Raw genomic sequence first — 18,932 nt, 5'->3', positions numbered from 1 at the left:
TTTTCACTGTTTCAGACAAGGTGTCCGGAGTCTGTCAATAGTGACACCTCCTGGCCAAATGCAAAATTACTCCACTTCACCACCCCCCCCAACCCAGACTGAAGCATTTCCGGAGGACACTGAGCTCTTGGGACAGCACTTAAGTTCTTAGTAGGATGGCTGTCACCCTAGTTTTACAGAAGACCTGAAGTCCCAGGTCCTCCACAAATTAGAAAAGGAATAGATGCCTTAATGATTGAAAATGCTATGGGAAGAAGAATCCTCATTAGCCAAAATTTATTGAGCACCTGTTATGCAGCTAGCACGGGATATTTTACTCACAATAGTTAGTATATAACCTATAAACTTCCAGCAGCCTCTATGGGATACATTCCACAAACGTTATGACATATCTAGAGATAAATCGAGGCTTCAGCTTTACATTTTAACATCAGGTAGCAAAGCAATCCATTGATCCTTGAACTACGTACTGCCTTTGTTACAAGGGCATCAAAGAATAATGCTGTAGAATACACTTTATACTTTTTCAAAGTGCAGTATCTCATAGCCACATATGGCAAGGTATTGGGCCCCTCTGAGACCAAGGGGTAGGGAACTGTACAAAGATGACCAAGGTGTGCCTACACATATCTTGGGTTTGAGGGAATAGCATCATTTGACGACTTGTCTATTAAATGACGTTGTCCTACCTAGGAACGAAGCTGTCTCTCCAAGAGGAATGGGCTGTCTGGCTCTTTGCCACGTTAAGGCTTATATTACCTTGAAGTTTGAAGCAAGGATTGGCTCCAAGTATCAAGACAGGCAACAGGGGAGATAGTTTGTTTACTCTCCTCTGCAGCTCTCTCTTGAAGATGATGGGCACATCTGACACTTTGCCCCCACATTTATTGCCTGCCTCTTGAATTGTCCTCGGTAAGGCTGATGTCGACAGCAGATTCAGCGCCTGGCCAAGTGCAAAGGAAAAGAGAACCAACACAGTAAACTCACCAACCAGCCTCCGAGGGCATCTACAGGTCCAAAGCTAAGAGCTTCTGTGCCCAGAAGGCAGAGAATCAGGGGTCTCTCGCAGGACCTTCCCAAATGTCTCTTGGTATTAGTTCTGAGTTGTTACAACCTTAACCAAATAGACACATACCCTCTTAGTTCTGCCCCTCTCTCAAGCACTTAAGAATCAATCACACACTCTTGGGTGAAATGCTGCAAAAATATTTATTAAAACTAGAAAAATCTTTTTTAAAAGTTTGAACTCTCCTGAAAGATGTCCTTCAATTTGTGCTCCCACCATGGACAAAGACAAAAAGGATAGTGTGTGAAATATAAGTTAAGGATGAAAAGCCAAAAGGAAGAACATTATTGGACCACCTAGTAACATAGTGAAATAGGGTCAGTGTTTTCCCAGGGTCTCTGAAAATCCCAGCTGGCATCCCAGATCTACTCTGAGGCCAAGTCACCTGTCATGAACCAAGAGGAACATACAATTTCAAAGGGTCGGGTTTACCATTAGTTCTCAAAGGTGGCCTGTTTCCCACTAAACTAGTTTTACCCAGGAGTTTCTGGCCACAAGAGCCTCCAACCACCTGAGCCCTCCCCCCTGTGGATGTATGTGGAGGGTCCCTGTGACGCATGCAGAAATCCCTACTTGAGATCCATGAAGCGGATGTCCATGATGAGGAGGAAGTTCTTGGGCAGTGGGCGAGGGGCTGGAGAGAGCACAGTAAAAACCTGGTGCTCCAGGTCCACACTAGTCACCACAATGAAGCCAGCCACACTGGTCTCAGAGATGTTCTCCTCAGTACCCTCAGCTGTGCTGACACTCAAGAGGTGATGCACCATGTCTCGCCCTGGGGTAACCGGTACCAGTTTCAGCTGATTGTCTTCCTGTGACATTCCCAAAGGGAGACATGAGTCTGGGATGGTGGGAGCCCCCACCTTGTAGATTTTCACATCGGAGAACTTGACATTGAAGGCGTGGGGATAGAAACAGCCTCGGAAACCATAGAAATACTCTCGGATGCGCTCATCCCTATATTCCCTGCGGAAGTCCTTCGACCGTTCAACCACTCCTCCTGACTTGGGGAGCAGAACGGTGCGCACAAAGTGGGGCAAGTCACGCTTCAGCTCGTTGTACAGTCGTTCCTGGTCCAGCACCACCACCACATCCACCTCAAAAGCAGAAGCGGCGTGCACCAAGGCCTGGTAGCCAGAGCCCTTGACCCACCCACAGGTGTTAATGACGCAGCCACTGACAGAGGCTCGGCGGTTCACCTCACAACGCTGATTGAAGACATCTGCGAGGCGCGATGTAATCTGCAGAAGGAAGGGTCACAGTGAGAAGTGGACAGGTAGTCAAACGTACAATGGCTTCGTCCCAGTTCTGCTGTAATTTTCTAACTGATTTTCAGCATTACCTACTTCCTTTTCAGTCAGTCCCCTAAGTAGATAATCAGATTTAAAGATGTAAAGGACCTTAAAGGCCATTTCATTTGACCCTTTTGTTTTCTATTCAAAGAAACGAAGGCCTAGCAAATTCAATGCCTTGCCCAAATACCTTAATACTTTGCACAAGTATTCCATGGCAGAGCTGGGAGTCAAACCCAATTTCTCTTATTTGATCGCCAATGTCCCTTCCACTTTTCATCAAGTCTTGGGATCTATGATTTTATTGGTGTGGGAATATTGCCTTCACCGACACGTTCTTAACCCCTCCAGAACTTAATGAAGACAAAAATTCAACACACCTGAGGCCAACCTACCAACACCCTTTGGGAACCTGGCTTAGGCTGGTTCTCAGACAAGAGACATAGAGTACATTTATAACCAACCAACCCCCCATCATTTCCCCTCTACCTTTTCCCCCTAAGTCCACACCTGAAGGCTTTCTAGTTTGGTAAGAACATGCCGGAGCACTGAAAAAATCAGGGATGCTTCTACACAATGATTATGTGGCAGCAGAGAGGATGGTTTTTATGGAGGCATGATAGGAAATATAAAAAATTAACTATTAATTTCACTGCAGTAATAGTTTGGGATAAATGTTACATAAATATGGTTGGAAATCAACCATATTTCTTTTTTTCATTAATTCATTTTGATTTATCAACAATCACTTCCATAAACTTTTGAGTTTTAAAATTTTCTCCTCTTCCCTCCCCAAGACATCTTGCTATCTGACAGAGGAAATCAAGGTATTTTCTGAATTATCCTCCAGTTTCCCCACTCCAAAGCACTATATACTTACCTGTGGAATAAATTTCACCATCCAACAAAAATATGCTCACTAAAGTTTTCAGCAAAACTCAGATGTACATGTGTGCATGCGAACGAAGACACACACACAGACACACACACACACACACACACACACACACACACACACACACACACACAATGCATAGGTGTGTAAATGAGATATAAGCCACACAGCACCAATGGAAGCACACGGAACAAGAGCAGCCCCACAGCAGCCCCTTATCTCTATCTCAGTTTAGATCTTACCTTATTGTAAAGCTTGATGTTGGTGCCAGGTGTAGTGGAGCCGAAATGATAGACCAATGGGGCCTGCACAGAGAAGCCCTCCTCTACATCAGCAGGTCGCTCAATGTAAAGGGCTCCCATGGTGCCAGGAATGGACACAGAGCCTTGGCCGACATCCAGCTCCACATAAGTGGGTCTCCGGCCTAGTCGCACAGCATAATTGAGTAAAAGGCGGCACACCGTGGACTTGCCCACATCCGTAGGGCCGACTACCATCACCCGAGGACCTCGCTCTTCCTCACGCTCCGCCTGCCGTCTCATTTGTTCCAGAGCAGTGTGAGTGTTAAGATAAAGGAGCATGGGAGTGTCCTTGGAGACATAAGCTACTTCAGTGCGCCCACTCAGCTGGAGAGAACAGCCATGCCAAGTGAAGACAGCGACTTTGGCACCTGCATCAAAAGTGAATTTTTTGTTTCGTGTCAGTTCTGTGCCAAAGATCTCTGCCATGCCAGCCAGTAGTTCCAGCTGGGCTGACTGGGAGGCCTCCACCTCAAAACGTAGTTCTGTCTCCCGTTCTAATTCGAACTTAGCCAGGGGCTTCTTTTCATCACTGGATTCTTCTGCCATATTCTCTGCTTCGTGGGCACTGTCTCTGAAGCACACAGGTTAAAGATGAGAGGGCAAAAGGGAAAAACTAAGTAATTTGTTTTTGCAAAGACACTTATTAAGCACCTACTGCATGCAAACCACTGTGCTAGATCCTGTGGGAGACATAAATTTTACTTAAGACATGGTCCCTGCCCTCATAAAACTCAGTCTAGTACAGGGAGACACAAGCACAGATAAACTGTAATATATAATCTTTCATATTTTTATCACAGAGTTGTCAAACAAGGTTTTGTGGGATCTGAAGTTGACTGATCTGGATTTTAATAGGAATAGGAATCCAACAGGCCAGGAAAGGATGGACATTCTAGGCAGGGGAAAGGATGTGAGTGAAGACACAGCAGCAGAAGAGTTATAAACACACTAGAGGTGAGTCTCTCTGGGTACAGTTTGTCTAGAGCAGAGGTGTCAATCACACTAGGTGGGGCCTGAACTAGATTAAAATATAACTGGGAAATATTTGTCAAAATAAACAAAAATACATAAAACACAGACAATGTGAATTGTGGTTTTCTAAGGCAGTATGCACCCCCAGAGATCCTTAAGTACAGTTTAGTGGACCCATTTTCTTTTTGAGTGATACCCTGAACTAGAGCACAGAATACAAGGAATGGAGTAAGATGAGATAAAGCGAGAAAGGCAGAATGAGGCCAGACTATGGAGGGGTTACTCTATGGCAAGAGAATTTGAGCTTAACTCAAATTAACAAACATTTTAAGTGCCTACCATGTGCAAAGGGCTTAGGAAGTTAGGTGTCAGAAACACCAGAGTTCAAATTCTGATATTTACTGTGTCACCCTGGACAAGTCACTTAACTTCTCTCTCCTCAAGTTCCCTCCATCAGTAAAATGGGAGTAATAATAGCATCTACTTCATAATGTTGTTGTGAGGATCAAATTGCACATGTAAATTACTTTGTAAATCTTATGCTATATAAATGCTAGCTATTATTATTAAAGCAGGAGAGAAGAAAATAAGAACCAAGAATAGTAAGATACATGGCAAAGGAGAGGTCCAGAAAGTGTTCACTCCTAGATCTAAATCTATGATCCTATGTGTCAGAAACGGTAGAGACTGGATCTGGAATTGGGAAGACCTGGGCTCAAATCTCTTTCTCTGACACTTATTAGCTGTGGGAACCTGGGTAAGTCATATAAATCTTCTCTGGACCTCAATTTCCTCATCCATAAAATGGGATAAACAATACTTAGTTTAATAACCTTACATTTCTGTTTTGAAGATCAAATTAGATCAAAAGAGAAGGTTTTGCTGGCCCTAAGTCACCAAGCAAATTTTGATGGTAGTGGTAACAGTTGTTATTATCTTTCTCATCCACAACCCACCTTATATTATACTTCCTTGTGTACTTGTCTTATTTCCCATCACAGAATGGAAGCTGAAGGAGAGGGGCTACAGAATTCTGTCAAAACTAAATGGACTGTTTCAAAGAAAAAGTCACCGAAGTACAAACTATAAGAATGAGAAGAAATCTTAGACATTGAACCCCTCATTTTACAGATGAATGACTTATGAAGATGAAGTGACTTCCCCAAAATTACAGAGGAAGTTATATCTAGATCCTCAGACTTAAGAAAGATCCGCTGGTCTTTCAACTACAAGACACTGCCTCGACATCATACCAGTATCATCATAAGATTCAAAGCTACAAGGGACCTTATAGATGATTTGGTCCAACCTTTTCATTTTATAGATAAGTCAACCGAGGCCCGAAAAGATGAGGTGATTTTACAAAGGTTATACAGCTAGTAAGTGTCTGAGGCAGAATTTGAATTTAGGTCTTCCTACTCCAGGTGAGGTAGCCCATTCATACAATTCAGATTCAAACACAGTTCTCTAATTCCAAAAACAGTGGTTTTTTTCTACCACACCTATGCCATGAATATGCAAATGATGTTAATAAAGGGGTCTCCAGCTCTATCAACTTCGGGCTGTTCAATGGTCTCCTATAACTCCAAGATATCAATCAGAAGTATCAGAAGCACCCAGTAAGCACAAAAGTGTGTGTTGGTTATATGTTCCCCATAAAATGTGGTCGACCTGTAACTTTCATTTCCCACATGACTTCTAGTCTAAACAACACTTAAAAAAATTTTTTTTGGGCAAGGCAATCAGGGTTAAGTGACTTGCCCAGGGTTACACAGTTAGTAAGTGTTACGTGTCTGAGGCCACATTTGAACTCGGGTCCTCCTGACTCCAGGGCCAGTGCTCTACCCACTGTGTCACCTAGCTGCCCCAAACCACATTTTTTAAGAGATATACCTCTCCAGTGAAGAGCCCGATAGGCATGGAGTAAGAAAGCCCTGTGTTCAAATCCTGCTGGTGAATCTTACTAGCTGCATGACGATGTGTAGTTACCTTAACCTTTCCAAAATCCATTTCCTCACTAATAAAATGGAAACAACAGTCAATGCACCAACAAAGTATTTATCAAGTACATACTCTGTGCTAGGCACTACGCTAAGCATTATGCTAAGCTCGGGGATACAAAGCAAAAATAGTCTCGGTCCTCCGAGATCTTACACGATAACTGGGAAGACACCAAGCAAACAGCTATGTACAAAAGATGTAACAGCCGGCCTTCGGTTTACCAGCTCTGTAACCTCGAGCAAGTCACCTCCGCTATCGAGATCGCGATTTCATCACTTGTAACACGACGGGGTCGGCCCAGCTGGCCTCCAACGTCTCTTCCAGCTCGAACCTGCGAGACGAGGAGAGCGTGACCAGGCCACACCCCTCCCCCCAACGCTACGCTGAATAAGAACTTTGTCAAATGAATTAGTTCGTCTTCCTCCCAACAGCTCACACAGTTCTGGGCTGCGGAGGGAGAGGACCCGGTTCATTTCCTGGTTCAGTCGCTCGTAGTACCTGTGGGGCCTTGGGCAAGTCTCTTAAACGTCTCTGGGCCTCAGTTTCTCATCTTCAGAGTGACAGGACTGGACGAGATGACTCCTAACGTCCCCTTCCGGATCTACACCGCTAGGTCAGTGCCCATCCTCGGGCCTCTTTCATCTACCAAAGTAAGGGGCTAAGCCAGAACGGCTCTAAGACTTTCCGGATTTGAATTCGCCCTCCGCCTCGCACATTCCCCGCGTGAGCCGAGGCCAGGGCCACGTGACAAAGACGGTGGTCACGTGAGGACGCAGGTCATCAAGGGGAGCCCCTCCTCCCAGGAGCGCCCCCTCAGAGGCGAAGGTGGTCGTCCCTTTCCCTCCGTCCCACACGCTAGTGAGCGAGCGTCCCCACCACCTCCATTCCCACCTGAGGCGGGGGAAAACTCACGCCGATTCCCCCAGGGAGAAGCCACTCACCGGGAGCCCCGCCGGAAACCAGAGCCCTCGCGGCCCTTCCGCGGGGAAGAGGAAGCCAGACGAGGCAGAGAACCCAGCTCTTCCGGCAGTGCGCGCGAGGCCTCCCGGGAAATGGGGTTCCGGGTCCGTCCCTAACCTGATTGACTCAGCGTCGCGCGGTGCGTCCCGGGAGTTGGAGTCAGGCGATTGTTTGGATGGGAAGGCGCCTCGGAGGGCGGAGCACGTGGCGAGGGGCGGGGCCGAATCCCCTTCACTTGATTGGCCGGGGAACCATCAACAGCCGTCTGTTGCTGGGCGGCGTGTCTTCCCCCCTACCTCCGCATTCGCGCGCCGCAGTTCCTCGCTCTGCCGGGATGTTATGCGGTGGGTGCACGTTCTTGCTTTCGGGGTCTGCCTCCCCCTCGGTGATGCCCATTTCACTTTTTGGTTGGGTTGCTGATTGTGATGGCCGTGGGAAGATAACATCTCCGGTCCCCGCGTCTCCCATACAAAGCTCACATTAGAGGTCTTGGCAAAACTTACGAGGCATGTTTATAATAAACCTCCCCTTTTTTATTACTAAGGAACCTTTCAGCTGTAAATGACATAGGTTAACAGGCACATATTAAATACCTACTTAATCAAGTCAGCAAGCATTTATTAAGCATTTACTGCATGCCAGACACCGTGCCAAATGCTGGGATTACAAAGAAAAGCAAAAAACAGAACAAAACAAAAAACCAAGTCCTTGCTTCCAAGAAGCTTACAGCCTAATGGCAGAGGCAACACCAAGCAACCATATGTTTCAGGATAAACAACATACAAGTGACTATATATAATGCAAAATAAAGTAGAGGTAATCTTAACCGATGTGGTACAAAGGATTTGCAGTCTCGGGTCTTGGTTCAAATCCCACTTTTGCTATTTACTCTGGATAATTAGGCAAATCACCATCTCTCTAGGCCTCAGTTTCTTCCTCACTAAAGTGTAAAAAAAAATGGCTAATATTTACATAGGATGAATTATGTAAGAGGAACTGTGCTAAGCTCTTTACAGTCGTTATCTAATTTGTATCCTTACAACAAGGTATTATTATTATCCTTTAGAGAGGAAGCTGAAGCAAACAGGTTAAGTGACTTGCCCAGGGTCACACAGGGTCTTTGGCTGAATCTGAAGTCCAGTCTTCTTGACTCCAGGCCTACCCCTTATCCACTGTACCACCTACCTGCCCAAGGAGTATGACCAGATGACTTCTGGGGTCCCTTCCAAGACCTTACAATTCAGATCCTGTGGGTTGTTAACAATGCTCTCTCCTTCTTGAGATTCCTTTGTATGTACTTCTCTGTTCAACAAGTGTCCCTCCAGCCCTTCCCCTCCCCCCCCCCCCCCCCCAGAATGTGAGTTCTTTCAAGGCTAAGTTCTGTTTGATCTGTTTTGGTGTCATCATTGTCTCCTTTGCTGCTGTACATATATCAGGTGCTTAATGAACGCTTCGGGATTAAATTTGGTGGCGCTGGTGCTGGTGAGGAGCCATTCAGTCATGTTGGATTGAATAGAACCTGCTATTTGCAAGGGATTGAGAGGTGGGGAGGAATCAAGGCACTGCTGCTCTGCCAACCAGGATACCCATGTTAGATGGTCTGGATGAGGGCTGAGGAAATGGACCAAGAAATCCAGGAAATTTCTGAATTTCTCAAGTCACTGATAACTTTTTTTTTTCCTGGTGAGGCAGTTGGGGTTAAGTGACTTGCCCAGAGTCACAGGGCTAGTGAGTGTTATGTGTCTGAGGCTGGATTTGAGCTCAGGTCCTCCTGACTCTAGGGCCGGTGCTATGTCCACTATGCCATCTAGCTGCCTCTTCACTGATGACTTTTAAACAATGCAGGGACAGTGATGGCTTCTCATAAACATTACTCTCTGGGACCTTCAGAGGAAGCATCTTATACTAATTTTTTTGGCATTAGAAAGTAAACTGAAATATCCCCAGGGCAGATTTAAGAAAGAGGATCCGTATGTACAGAAATGTTTACACCAGCTCATCAGTAACTGCCCCCTCAGTAACCCTCAGTTCAGTGACACTGGACTCATTGCTGTTCCTGGACCAACATTCTATCTCCAGACTCCAGGCGTTTTCACTAGTCGTCCCCCAGGCCTGAAATGTTTTTATCTTCACCTCCTGGCCACCCTGGCTTCCTTCAGATCCCAACTAAAAATCCCCCCCTCTACAAGAAGCCTTTCCTGGGATTCACCTTAATTCTAGTGTCTTCCTTCTGTTGATTATTTCCTATTTATCCCATATATATTATATGTGTATGTATTACATATAATTGTTTGTATGTTGCCTCCTCCATTAGACTTAAGGTTTTTTTTTTCAATTTTTTTATTTTTAGGCAATTAGGGTTAAGTGACATGCCCAGGGTCAAACAGCTAGTAAGTGGCAGGTGTTTGATCGGAGGGCAGATTTGAACTCAGGTCATCCTGACTTCGGGGGCCCATGCTGAATCCACTGCGCCACCTAGCTGCCCTAGACTGAAGTCTTTAGAGCGGAGATTATCTTTTAGTTTTCTTTGTGCCACCACTTAGCATAGTGCCTGGTACAGAGTTGGTGATGAGTAAAATTGTATTAACTGAGGAGATGCCTATCAGCTGGGGAATGGCTCATCCGATTAGGACATATGGTTGTACTGGGATACTGGTGTGCTGCAAGACATGACAAAAGGGGTTATTTCAGAGAGACCTGGGAAGACTGAGATGAATGTCTGCAAAGTGAAGTGGGCAGAGCCAGGAGAATGATTTAAACAGTAGCATTCTAGAGAAAAATGACTTTGAAAGACGAAAGATTTATGAGCAATGCAAAGACTAATCGGGATTGCAGAGTTACCAATGATGAAGCAAGCTGCTCACCTCCTGAGCGCCTCCAGAGCTTACTTAGCAGTGCCGGGCACAATGAGTGTTTATTAACTGACTGACTGATTGGTGGACTCAAGATTTAGAATGAGACATTTGTTTTGGATGTGGCCAAGTGGGGATTTTCTTTTGCTACAGTTGTTTGGTTTTCTTTTCTTTTCTCAATAAGGGTGCAGAGAGGTGGGAGGGAGAGAAACTAGATTTTTGTTAATTTTTAGAAGCTAAATTTATTTGTAAGAATATTTTATTTTTTTCCAATTATATGTAAAGGCAATTTTAGCATTCATTTTTACAAGATTTTGAATTCCAAGTTTTTCTCCCTCCATCTTCCTAAAATGATGAGCAATTTGATATAGGTTACATATGTGCAAGGACGTAAAACATATTTCCATATTAGTCACAGTTGTGAAAGAAGAAACAGACAAAAAGAAAAAAAATAAGGTAAGTGAAAATAATGTGCTTTGATCTGCATTTAGATTCTATTCTGTTCTTTGTCTGGACGTGGATAGCATTTTCCATCATGAGTCCTTTTGTAATTGTCCTGGATCGTTGTATTGCTGAGAAGAGCAAAGTCATTCGTAATGTTCTCATATTCATAATATCACATAATATTGCTGTTACCGTGTACAATGAGAAACTAAATTTATTTTTTAAAAAAGGTCAGAGAAACTGAGGCTGGAAGAAAGCATTTTATATTTAAATGTCACCTGGTGTTGGGCAGCCAAGTGTAGTAAAGTATAATGGAATTGAAGTCAGAAATGCTGGTATGGAATTCTGCTGCCTTTTCATTGCCTTAGCCAAGTCACTTCCTTTCTGGTTTATGTTTCACATTGTGTGAAATAAGGGGGGTTCAAACTATGTAATGTCTGGGTGCCTTCCAGATCTACATTCTGTAATCTTACTCTCTCTTCTCTCTGCCCTACCCCCTACCTGGGGAATGGCTTTGTTAGAGGCAAAACGTAATAACTTTGATGGCACTTTTAAAGTTTTCAAAATTTCAGGAGGAAATTTGGTGTAGTGAATAGAGAGCAGCCCAGAAGTAGGAAGAAAGACAACTTCTTGGCACTCTAAGCATCTCTCTGAGATTATGAATTTTCAGAGAAAGTGTAACCTGCCTTGGAAGAGAGAGTTTCCTCAACTGAATTTTCTATGCTTCAGTCCGTATCCTTTAAAGTTTGCAAGGGGTTGGGATAAAGTATTGGACTGGAAATTAGAAAGAACTGGGTTTGAATAATGCTTCAGGACCCTTACCAGCTGTGTGACCCAGGATGAATCACTTAACCTCTCTGTTCCTCAGTTGTCTCATCTGTCAAAGGAAGGGGTTGGACTAGACGGTTTCTAAAACCTCTTCCGGCCCAATTCTGTGACTCTTTGATCTTATGGTAGCTCCACAACAACCCTTTTCATCAACATGCTACAGGTGTTATTACTTTTATTGGAAACCTAGCCTCAGAGCTTCCTTCATCATTAACAAAAATCCAGCTGTAGAAGGGCCCTTAGATGGATGATCCTGGATGCCTCCTCCCACCCCACCCCCCCATCTTACAAATGACAAAACAAGCCCAGAATGGGGAAGAAATTTGTCTGAGGCCACTCAGGAAATTAAGGGGCAGAGCTATAGGGATTCGACCCCAGGTTTCCTGACTGCACACGCAATGCTCCTATCTCTTTTAGCCACTACTCTTCCTCCCTCACCTTCCTGGGCTCTGCACACCACACACACCAGACTCTCATTTCGATATGTGTTGACTAAAATTGAATTGAACTCTGATCTTGGTCTCTGTGGCATTGTTCCATCATCCACAATCTGTACAAATATCTCCCATACTTATTTAATCACTGGCTTTCTCCTTACTTTTAATCTACTTTTACCAGTTGTCTGAAAGGATGTAGAGGGGTTATCGTGGAAAGCCCACTGGAGTTGGGAGACCCAACTTACAATATTACCTGTATGACCTTGGACAAAGAACTTTCCCTCTCTAAGCCTCAGTTTCCCTCTCTGCAAAATGATCTCTGAGGCCTTCAGAGAGGAAGTTCTTAACCTAAGGTCTATGAGCTTTTTAAAAAATATTTTGATCATTTGATTTCAATATATTTGGTTTCCTTTGCAATCCTGTATCTTTTTTAAGTTTTAAAACATTCTGCTGATAAGGGTCCATAGGGTTCCCTAGACTGCCAAAAGGTCCATGAAACCAAAAGGGTTAAGACCTCCTGGCTTAGGCCATCTCCAAAGGATATATGGCCACAACATCTTTTCTTTGGGATCTCACTAACGCGGTGAAAAACTCCTAATTCTGGTGTCTTCCCCTCTATAGTCAAATTCAATCCAACACTTTGTTCAGCGCCTACCTTGTACAAAGTACCATGGTGGCCTTGGGTGGGCAAAGGCAAAGAAGAAACCATCCTTGCCTTCTGAAAACTTACATTCTACTGTAGGGATAGAAAGTGCACATGAGGAAAAGAATCCAAAAGAAATACAAAGTAATGAAAAATTTCAAGAAGGAGAGAATGTCAACTGGGGACATTAGTGAAGGCATTGGAGCTGGGTTTGAAGGAAGCTAGGAAGACTGTGAGTCAGAGGGGAGGGGGAGGGCAGTTTATGTAAGAGAAGAGAGGGATGAAATCTCATCTTACACGCAGGAAATTGTTACCAGGCTAGTTTGGAACAGAAAGCCAATGAGGTCAAGTTCTATAAGGAAGCCTGGGAAGGTAGGTAGGAGCCAGATTGGGGAGGGCTTTAAAGGCCTGCTTGGGAAGCTTTTCTTTTGGTCTGGAGGCAATACAGAGCCATTGATCCCTGAGTAGGAGGGTGATATGGGCAGAATTGGAATTTTGTAGCTTTCTGGAGGATGGATGGAACCTCAAGAGAAGAGACTGGATATGAGAGACGGGACATTGCAGCGGTCCAGGCAAAAAGTTCCCTCTTTATAGTACAGTGAAGAGAACAGCAGAGCTGAGGTCCAACCTCTGATATTAATAATGCTACTCTAACATCTCCTGGCCTTCAGTATCACTTCTCCACAACTTACTCATTGTCAGCCTTGTCCCTCAGGTTCAGTTTTCACACCCATCAAATGAGGGTTAAAAAATTGACACTAGCTACCTCACCGGGTGGTTGGGATATAATGTATGTGAAACCCCTTACAATCCACAAATCAGTGTGACTTTGGGCAAATAAGTTCCCATCTTTGGGCCTCAGTTTCCTCATCAGCAAAATGAATGGGTTGGACTAGAGTCATCTTGAACGTCTCTTCCAGCTGTGATCCTTTTACTTCCCTTAATCTCTCTTCTTTTGTCTCCTTGGTCTAGAGGAGGAGCTGTTAAACTAATCCATGGGGTAGCTAGGTGGCTCAGCCAATAGAGTGACCCGGTTGAAGGCAGGAAGACTCTTCTTCCTGAGCTCAAATCTGGCTTCAGACACTTACTACAGGAATGACCCTACACACATCACTTAACCCAGTTAGCCTCAGTTTCTTCATCTGTAAAATGATCTGGAGAAGGAAATGGTGAACCACGCTAGTATCTTTGCTAAGAAAACCCCAAACGGGGGGGTCACAAAGAAAAGGAAACTTGGTATAGTGAATAGAGAGCAGCCCAGAACTAGGAAGAAAGATACAACTTCTCAGCACTCTGAGCACCTCTCTGAGATTATGAATTTTCAGAGAAAGTATAAATCTGCCCAACCACAAAGTAACCTAATCCCAGCTTCCTTTAAGGTGACTTCAGGAAGCCCTTCCCTTTGGGAAGTCTTTCTGGCTCTTTCAGTTGTTAGAGACCTCTGTCTTCAGATTATCCTGAATTCTCTTATTTGTGTGAATGTTTCCTCTTGTGTAGAATGGAAGCTCCTTGATGGCAGGGATGGCTTTGTACTGTCTCTGTGTTTTCCAAGACCTACTGAGATGCCTTGCAAAAATAATCTTAATTAATTAATTAAGCTAACTGATAGTGCTTTAAAGTTTGTAAAGCACTTGGCTGTTATTATCCCCCTTTTCTGAGCCTTGCAACAAAGGGATGAGGTAAGCATTCTAGGGACTAACATCCCTATTTTATGAGGAATGATGAAATGAAAGTTCAATGAAATTCAATGACTTTCCTATGGATCCATGATCTCATCAATTTGAGAGTTCCCTTAAATGAAACAGATCTAATCCTATCCATGCTTGCCCATGTTCTCCCAAAAGTTTGCTGCAAGGGCTAGAGCCAGTGTGTTGGAAGACGTTCTCAATTTCTCCTGACATTTCCAGGGCACCAGTGGAGCGCTCTGGCTGGTCAGCTGTCACCCTTACCATCTTTTCTTCCTCTCCTCCAATGCTTCCTTGACATCCTTTTCTCCTGTTGGCAGAGTTCTCCATAGGTTTGGTGTTGCAGCCAGCCCACACCTGTAGTGTTCCTTTCTGTTGATCTCTGTGTAACACTCATCTTTATCTCTTCAAGAACAGTGGTGTTTCTTATCCATTTATGTTGCCATATAGCATATTAGGATTGAAAAGATGGGCCTTTGCTTGGGGGAAGCTTGGGGTCAGTAAAAGAGGGATATAATTCCTGAGAAACAAGCCAGCCTGTCTTCATTCTTTTAACTCTGAGACCAGCTCATTGTCCATCTGTGCTCTATCCTAGACAGACACACACAGTTGGTCCAACATTAGAGGGTGTCCAATCAAATGCACATTGAAATCTGGGCAAAAAGCATTTGTCCTGCACTTATTTTTTCAGGAAACTAATAATAATGACAGTTGCTTCAGAAGTGGAATTTGAAGCCAGGTTATCCTGTCTCTTCTTCTATCCACTATACCACCGAACTGAATTAAGCCTTAGTAATCGCAAATTCATCTGGCTGTTGTAAATTGGAGGGGCATCATTCCAGAACTCCACTACATATATAGTTTATTCTTGTTTTTTTTTCTCTTTTAACAAACTACCACTAGTCTGTTTGTTTTGAAATCTTTATTTTATTTTAAATTTTATTTCTTTATTTGCAAAAGAAACTTTATTCAAACAAACAACAAAACCATTTAATTATGCACATGATGTGACGAGATCATCTTGTTATACAGTTGTCAGTATATTAGATAAAATATTAATACTAATGCTGTCTTTAAGCTCAAATCTGACAAGCAATTTTATTTAATATTAATCTAGTATTCAAGCCATTTCTAGCTTGGAGAAAAGAGATGTCCAAAATGGCATAGTTTCTTATGCCCTCCAACATGACTGTCTACCACAACATGATTTCAGGTAACATTTTTAAGAGTCTTGAACAAGGAAAAGAGTTGTTAAAATAATATGTGGGTTAATATTCAAGAAGGGAAGGGAATGAGTACTTATATAGCATCTACCATGTGCTGGGCTAAGTACTTTACAAGTATCTCATTTTATCCTCACAACAATCCTATGAGGTTGGTGCTGTTATTATTACCCATTTTACAGTTGAGGAAACTGGGGCAAAGAGAGGTTAAGTGATTTGTCCACGTTCGTACAGCTAATAAGTATGGTAGGCTGGATTTGAAGTCAGGTTTTCCTGACTCCAGACCCAGCACTCAACTGTTACTATTTAGATGCCACGAAAGAACGTACAATATGTGAAGGGTGTGTGTGTGTGTGTGTGTGTGTGTGTGTGTGTGTGTGTAGTATATTATGCCAAATCTATGGTGTATATATGTATCTATGATGTATAGAGTAGTAAATATATGTATATGGGTACAGATTTATAAATGTATGCATTTCAGTAATTTGAACAATAGTAAATTGCTATCTCAACCCTTATGGACCACTCCTTTCAAGGAATCCATGGAGCTCTTTCTGGAGAATCTAAATCTAATCCTTTTCTAGGAGAAAGACTTTATCCTTGGGTGGGTCCTAGAGCCAATAGCTTCAAGCTTGGAGAAGGCATTAATCTTACCCAGACAAGAGTAAAGTTTGGTTGCTTAACTTCCTCACCTTTAATCCCTTTCCCCAAGAAAGGCCATTAGGGTTTGTACTATTCACTTTCCTAAAGAGAAAGGTTTAGGAAGAGTTTTAGAAATTGTATCTCTTAGCATTTTAGAGAAATTAAAAATGAAGTTTTTAACATGCTATTACATGTATTATTCTTATATCCTCCTCATTCTGCTGCTTGAACATGGAAAGATACCCTAATAACCTTTTTTGTTTTGTTCTTTTCACTTGCAATATCTTGATAAGCTCTGTTGCCATTCCTTTTTCTGAAAGACCTTCCTTTTCACTGTCTCCCCACAGCTAACAGGAAGGATAGTTCCCGGAGGTCCTTCTTCCTCCAGGCTTTGTCAGCTTCCTCCACTTCTCTGCCTACCTAGACACTATTTCCTATCACCTTCTTAATCCACTTCTCATAATTTTTTTTTAAAGAGGAAATGGCAGCTAAATGACTTGCCTGTAAGCTTCTGAGGTCAGATGTGAACTCAGGTCCTACTGATGCCAGGGCCAGTGCTCTATCCACTGTGCCACCTAGCTGCTCCCTTAATCCACTTCTTCTATCAACTCCACATCAAGCTACCTCCTGCTTGCTCTTTTTGGGTGGGGGATAGGGACTGGACCTTCAACTTCTTGGATATAAGGAATTTCCAAATGGGTTAGTCCCTCTAGCAATGCAAGTCAGCACCTACTCTGCAATTTGTATGGTCTTAGAGTACAGATTTTTAGCCTTTTTTGTGTTGTAGACTCCTTTGTAAGTCTGTTGAAGCCTATGAAATGAGGTTTTTAAATGTATAAAATACATAGAATTACAAAGAAATCTATTTATACTGAAATTGCTGTTCAGTCATTTTTTTCACCCAGTACTGTACAACTCTTAGTGATCCCATTTGGAGTTTTCTTTGTAGAGGTACTGGTTTGCCATTTTCTTCTCCAGCTTATTTTACAGACAAGGAAACTGAGGCAAACAGAGTTAAGTCAGGGTCACACAACTAGTAAGTGTCTGAAGTCAGATTTGAGCTCAGGAAGACGAGTCTGTCTGATTTCAGGCTCTGACTCTATCTACTCTATCCACCATGCCACCTAGCAACCCCATATTGAAATAGTTATCAAAATATTTAAAAACAAGTTCACTGACCTTTAGAAAGATGCTTAAAACACAAAGAGAGGTTAACTAATTTGCCCAGGGTCGTGCAGTTAGTGTGTTAAAGGAGGTACCTGAATCCAGGTCTTCCTAGTTGCAAGGCCAGCTATTAGTTTTTTAATTAACCACAGGGCCCCTCATTCTTGTTGTCAGAATTTAGTTTAAATTCTTCCTCTCCTGGGGACACTTTCCCGATGAAATAATGGGAATTTTCGTTTGTTTGTTTTATTACTACTAGAAAGTCATGCTTCCTATTACTTTTACCTTTCCCCCACCTGAAAATTCTTCAGTACTTATGTGTGGGAAGAGAAGAAATGAACCTAGCTACAAGCAATCTTCTCTGTTCATGTATGTCAGTGATTCACTTCATTTTCAGAATGTAATCTCCTCTTCAAGGGCAAGGGCTGTCTTTGGTGCTGACTTCTGCATAGCCCTTACTGTAATACATTGGGGGGCATTTAGTGAGAAATCTTCTGATCCAAGGATTCCAGGGTTGGCTTAGGCTGCTCAGTGTTGAGTGGGGTGTCGTTGTTTCCCTGGATTGGATACACACTAAGCAGCCAATCCAGCATACTGTGTTAGTCTTATACTATGTACCAGACACTGGGAATTCAAAGACAGAAATGAAAAAGCATCCCTGCCCTCCAAGAGCTTGCATTCTACTTAGAGAAGGAGAAGGATGCAGAATGTAAACAGGTAAATGTGCATTTGACAATTTGAGAAGAAATGGGTACTAACAACCAAGGGATGAGAACTAGTGTCCTTGGATGCGTCAGCTCCTGGGCTGAACCTGAAGGAAGCTAGGGGGATCCAGGAGGTGAAGTGAGGAAGAAGCAGACTCCAGGCATGGGGGTTGCTTGAGCAAAGGCCTGGTCGAAAATAGATAGAATGCTGAGTTTTGAGAACAGCAAAGTAGGCCAGTTTACCTTGAAAATACAATATGTGAAGAGGAATAATATGTCTATGTATCTATACCTAGAGGTACATATTATACATACATATTATATACATAGATACATAGATACACATGTGCATGTATGTTATATATATATATATATATGAACTTAATGTTATATATACACATACATACATAGAGTGATATATATGTGCAGAGGGGGGAAGGGAGAGAGAGAAGGCTGGCTTGAGATTATATCTTGTAAGTCGGTAATGTTAACTGTTATTGTTTTTAAATAGAACTTTCAGGTTTACAAAACACTTTACATACATTATGTCGTATGATTCAGGTCAAAAAGCTTAGTCAAGGTTAAATCTGGGGTTTCGAAAAGAATTCGGACCATCAGTCTAAGAGTTAGCAATTGTCAGTGAGCTGACAAAGGGTCCAAGTAGTTGAGATGTTCACCCTTAGACCGGATCATCAGTGCCAAGAGTTGGAATGTTTGTTTGTTTTGTTTTGTTTTTTTCCTAGTGACTCCTTTGGGAAGGGGTTAGTAGATTAGTAGTGTCCACCAGAAGCTCTCAGTGATTTGGAGATGTTTGTTACCAAG

General features: G+C 43.0%; 1 protein-coding gene across 11 annotated transcripts; it reads right to left on the bottom strand.

Moving 5' to 3' along the window:
• Positions 1-259: 259 nt before the first annotated feature.
• CLP1 (cleavage factor polyribonucleotide kinase subunit 1) lies at positions 260-7,589 on the bottom strand. Of its 11 annotated transcripts, none has more exons than XM_020974358.2 (5): positions 7,470-7,589; positions 7,027-7,170; positions 3,496-4,126; positions 1,640-2,307; positions 260-943 (listed from the first exon to the last, which is right to left on the bottom strand). In XM_020974358.2, exons 3-5 carry the CDS (start codon positions 4,099-4,101, stop codon positions 937-939), a joined length of 1,281 nt encoding a protein of 426 aa, XP_020830017.1. In that variant the 5' UTR covers positions 4,102-4,126; positions 7,027-7,170; positions 7,470-7,589; the 3' UTR covers positions 260-936. The 11 variants fall into 11 exon arrangements, with proteins under 11 accessions (XP_020830017.1, XP_020830021.1, XP_020830019.1 ...); XM_020974362.2 differs by lacking the exon at positions 7,027-7,170 and adding an exon at positions 6,776-6,859; XM_020974360.1 differs by lacking the exon at positions 7,470-7,589 and adding an exon at positions 6,750-6,859 and having other exon boundaries at positions 7,027-7,413.
• Positions 7,590-18,932: the final 11,343 nt, after the last annotated feature.

The sequence above is a fragment of the Phascolarctos cinereus genome, unplaced genomic scaffold, assembly GCF_003287225.1.
Source record: "Phascolarctos cinereus isolate Bilbo 61053 unplaced genomic scaffold, phaCin_HiC Scaffold_9;HRSCAF=440, whole genome shotgun sequence".
In the NCBI taxonomy this organism is placed as follows: Eukaryota; Metazoa; Chordata; class Mammalia; order Diprotodontia; family Phascolarctidae; genus Phascolarctos; species Phascolarctos cinereus.
Note: the sequence above shows the minus strand (reverse complement) of the source record. Positions and strands in the feature narration are given on the sequence as shown.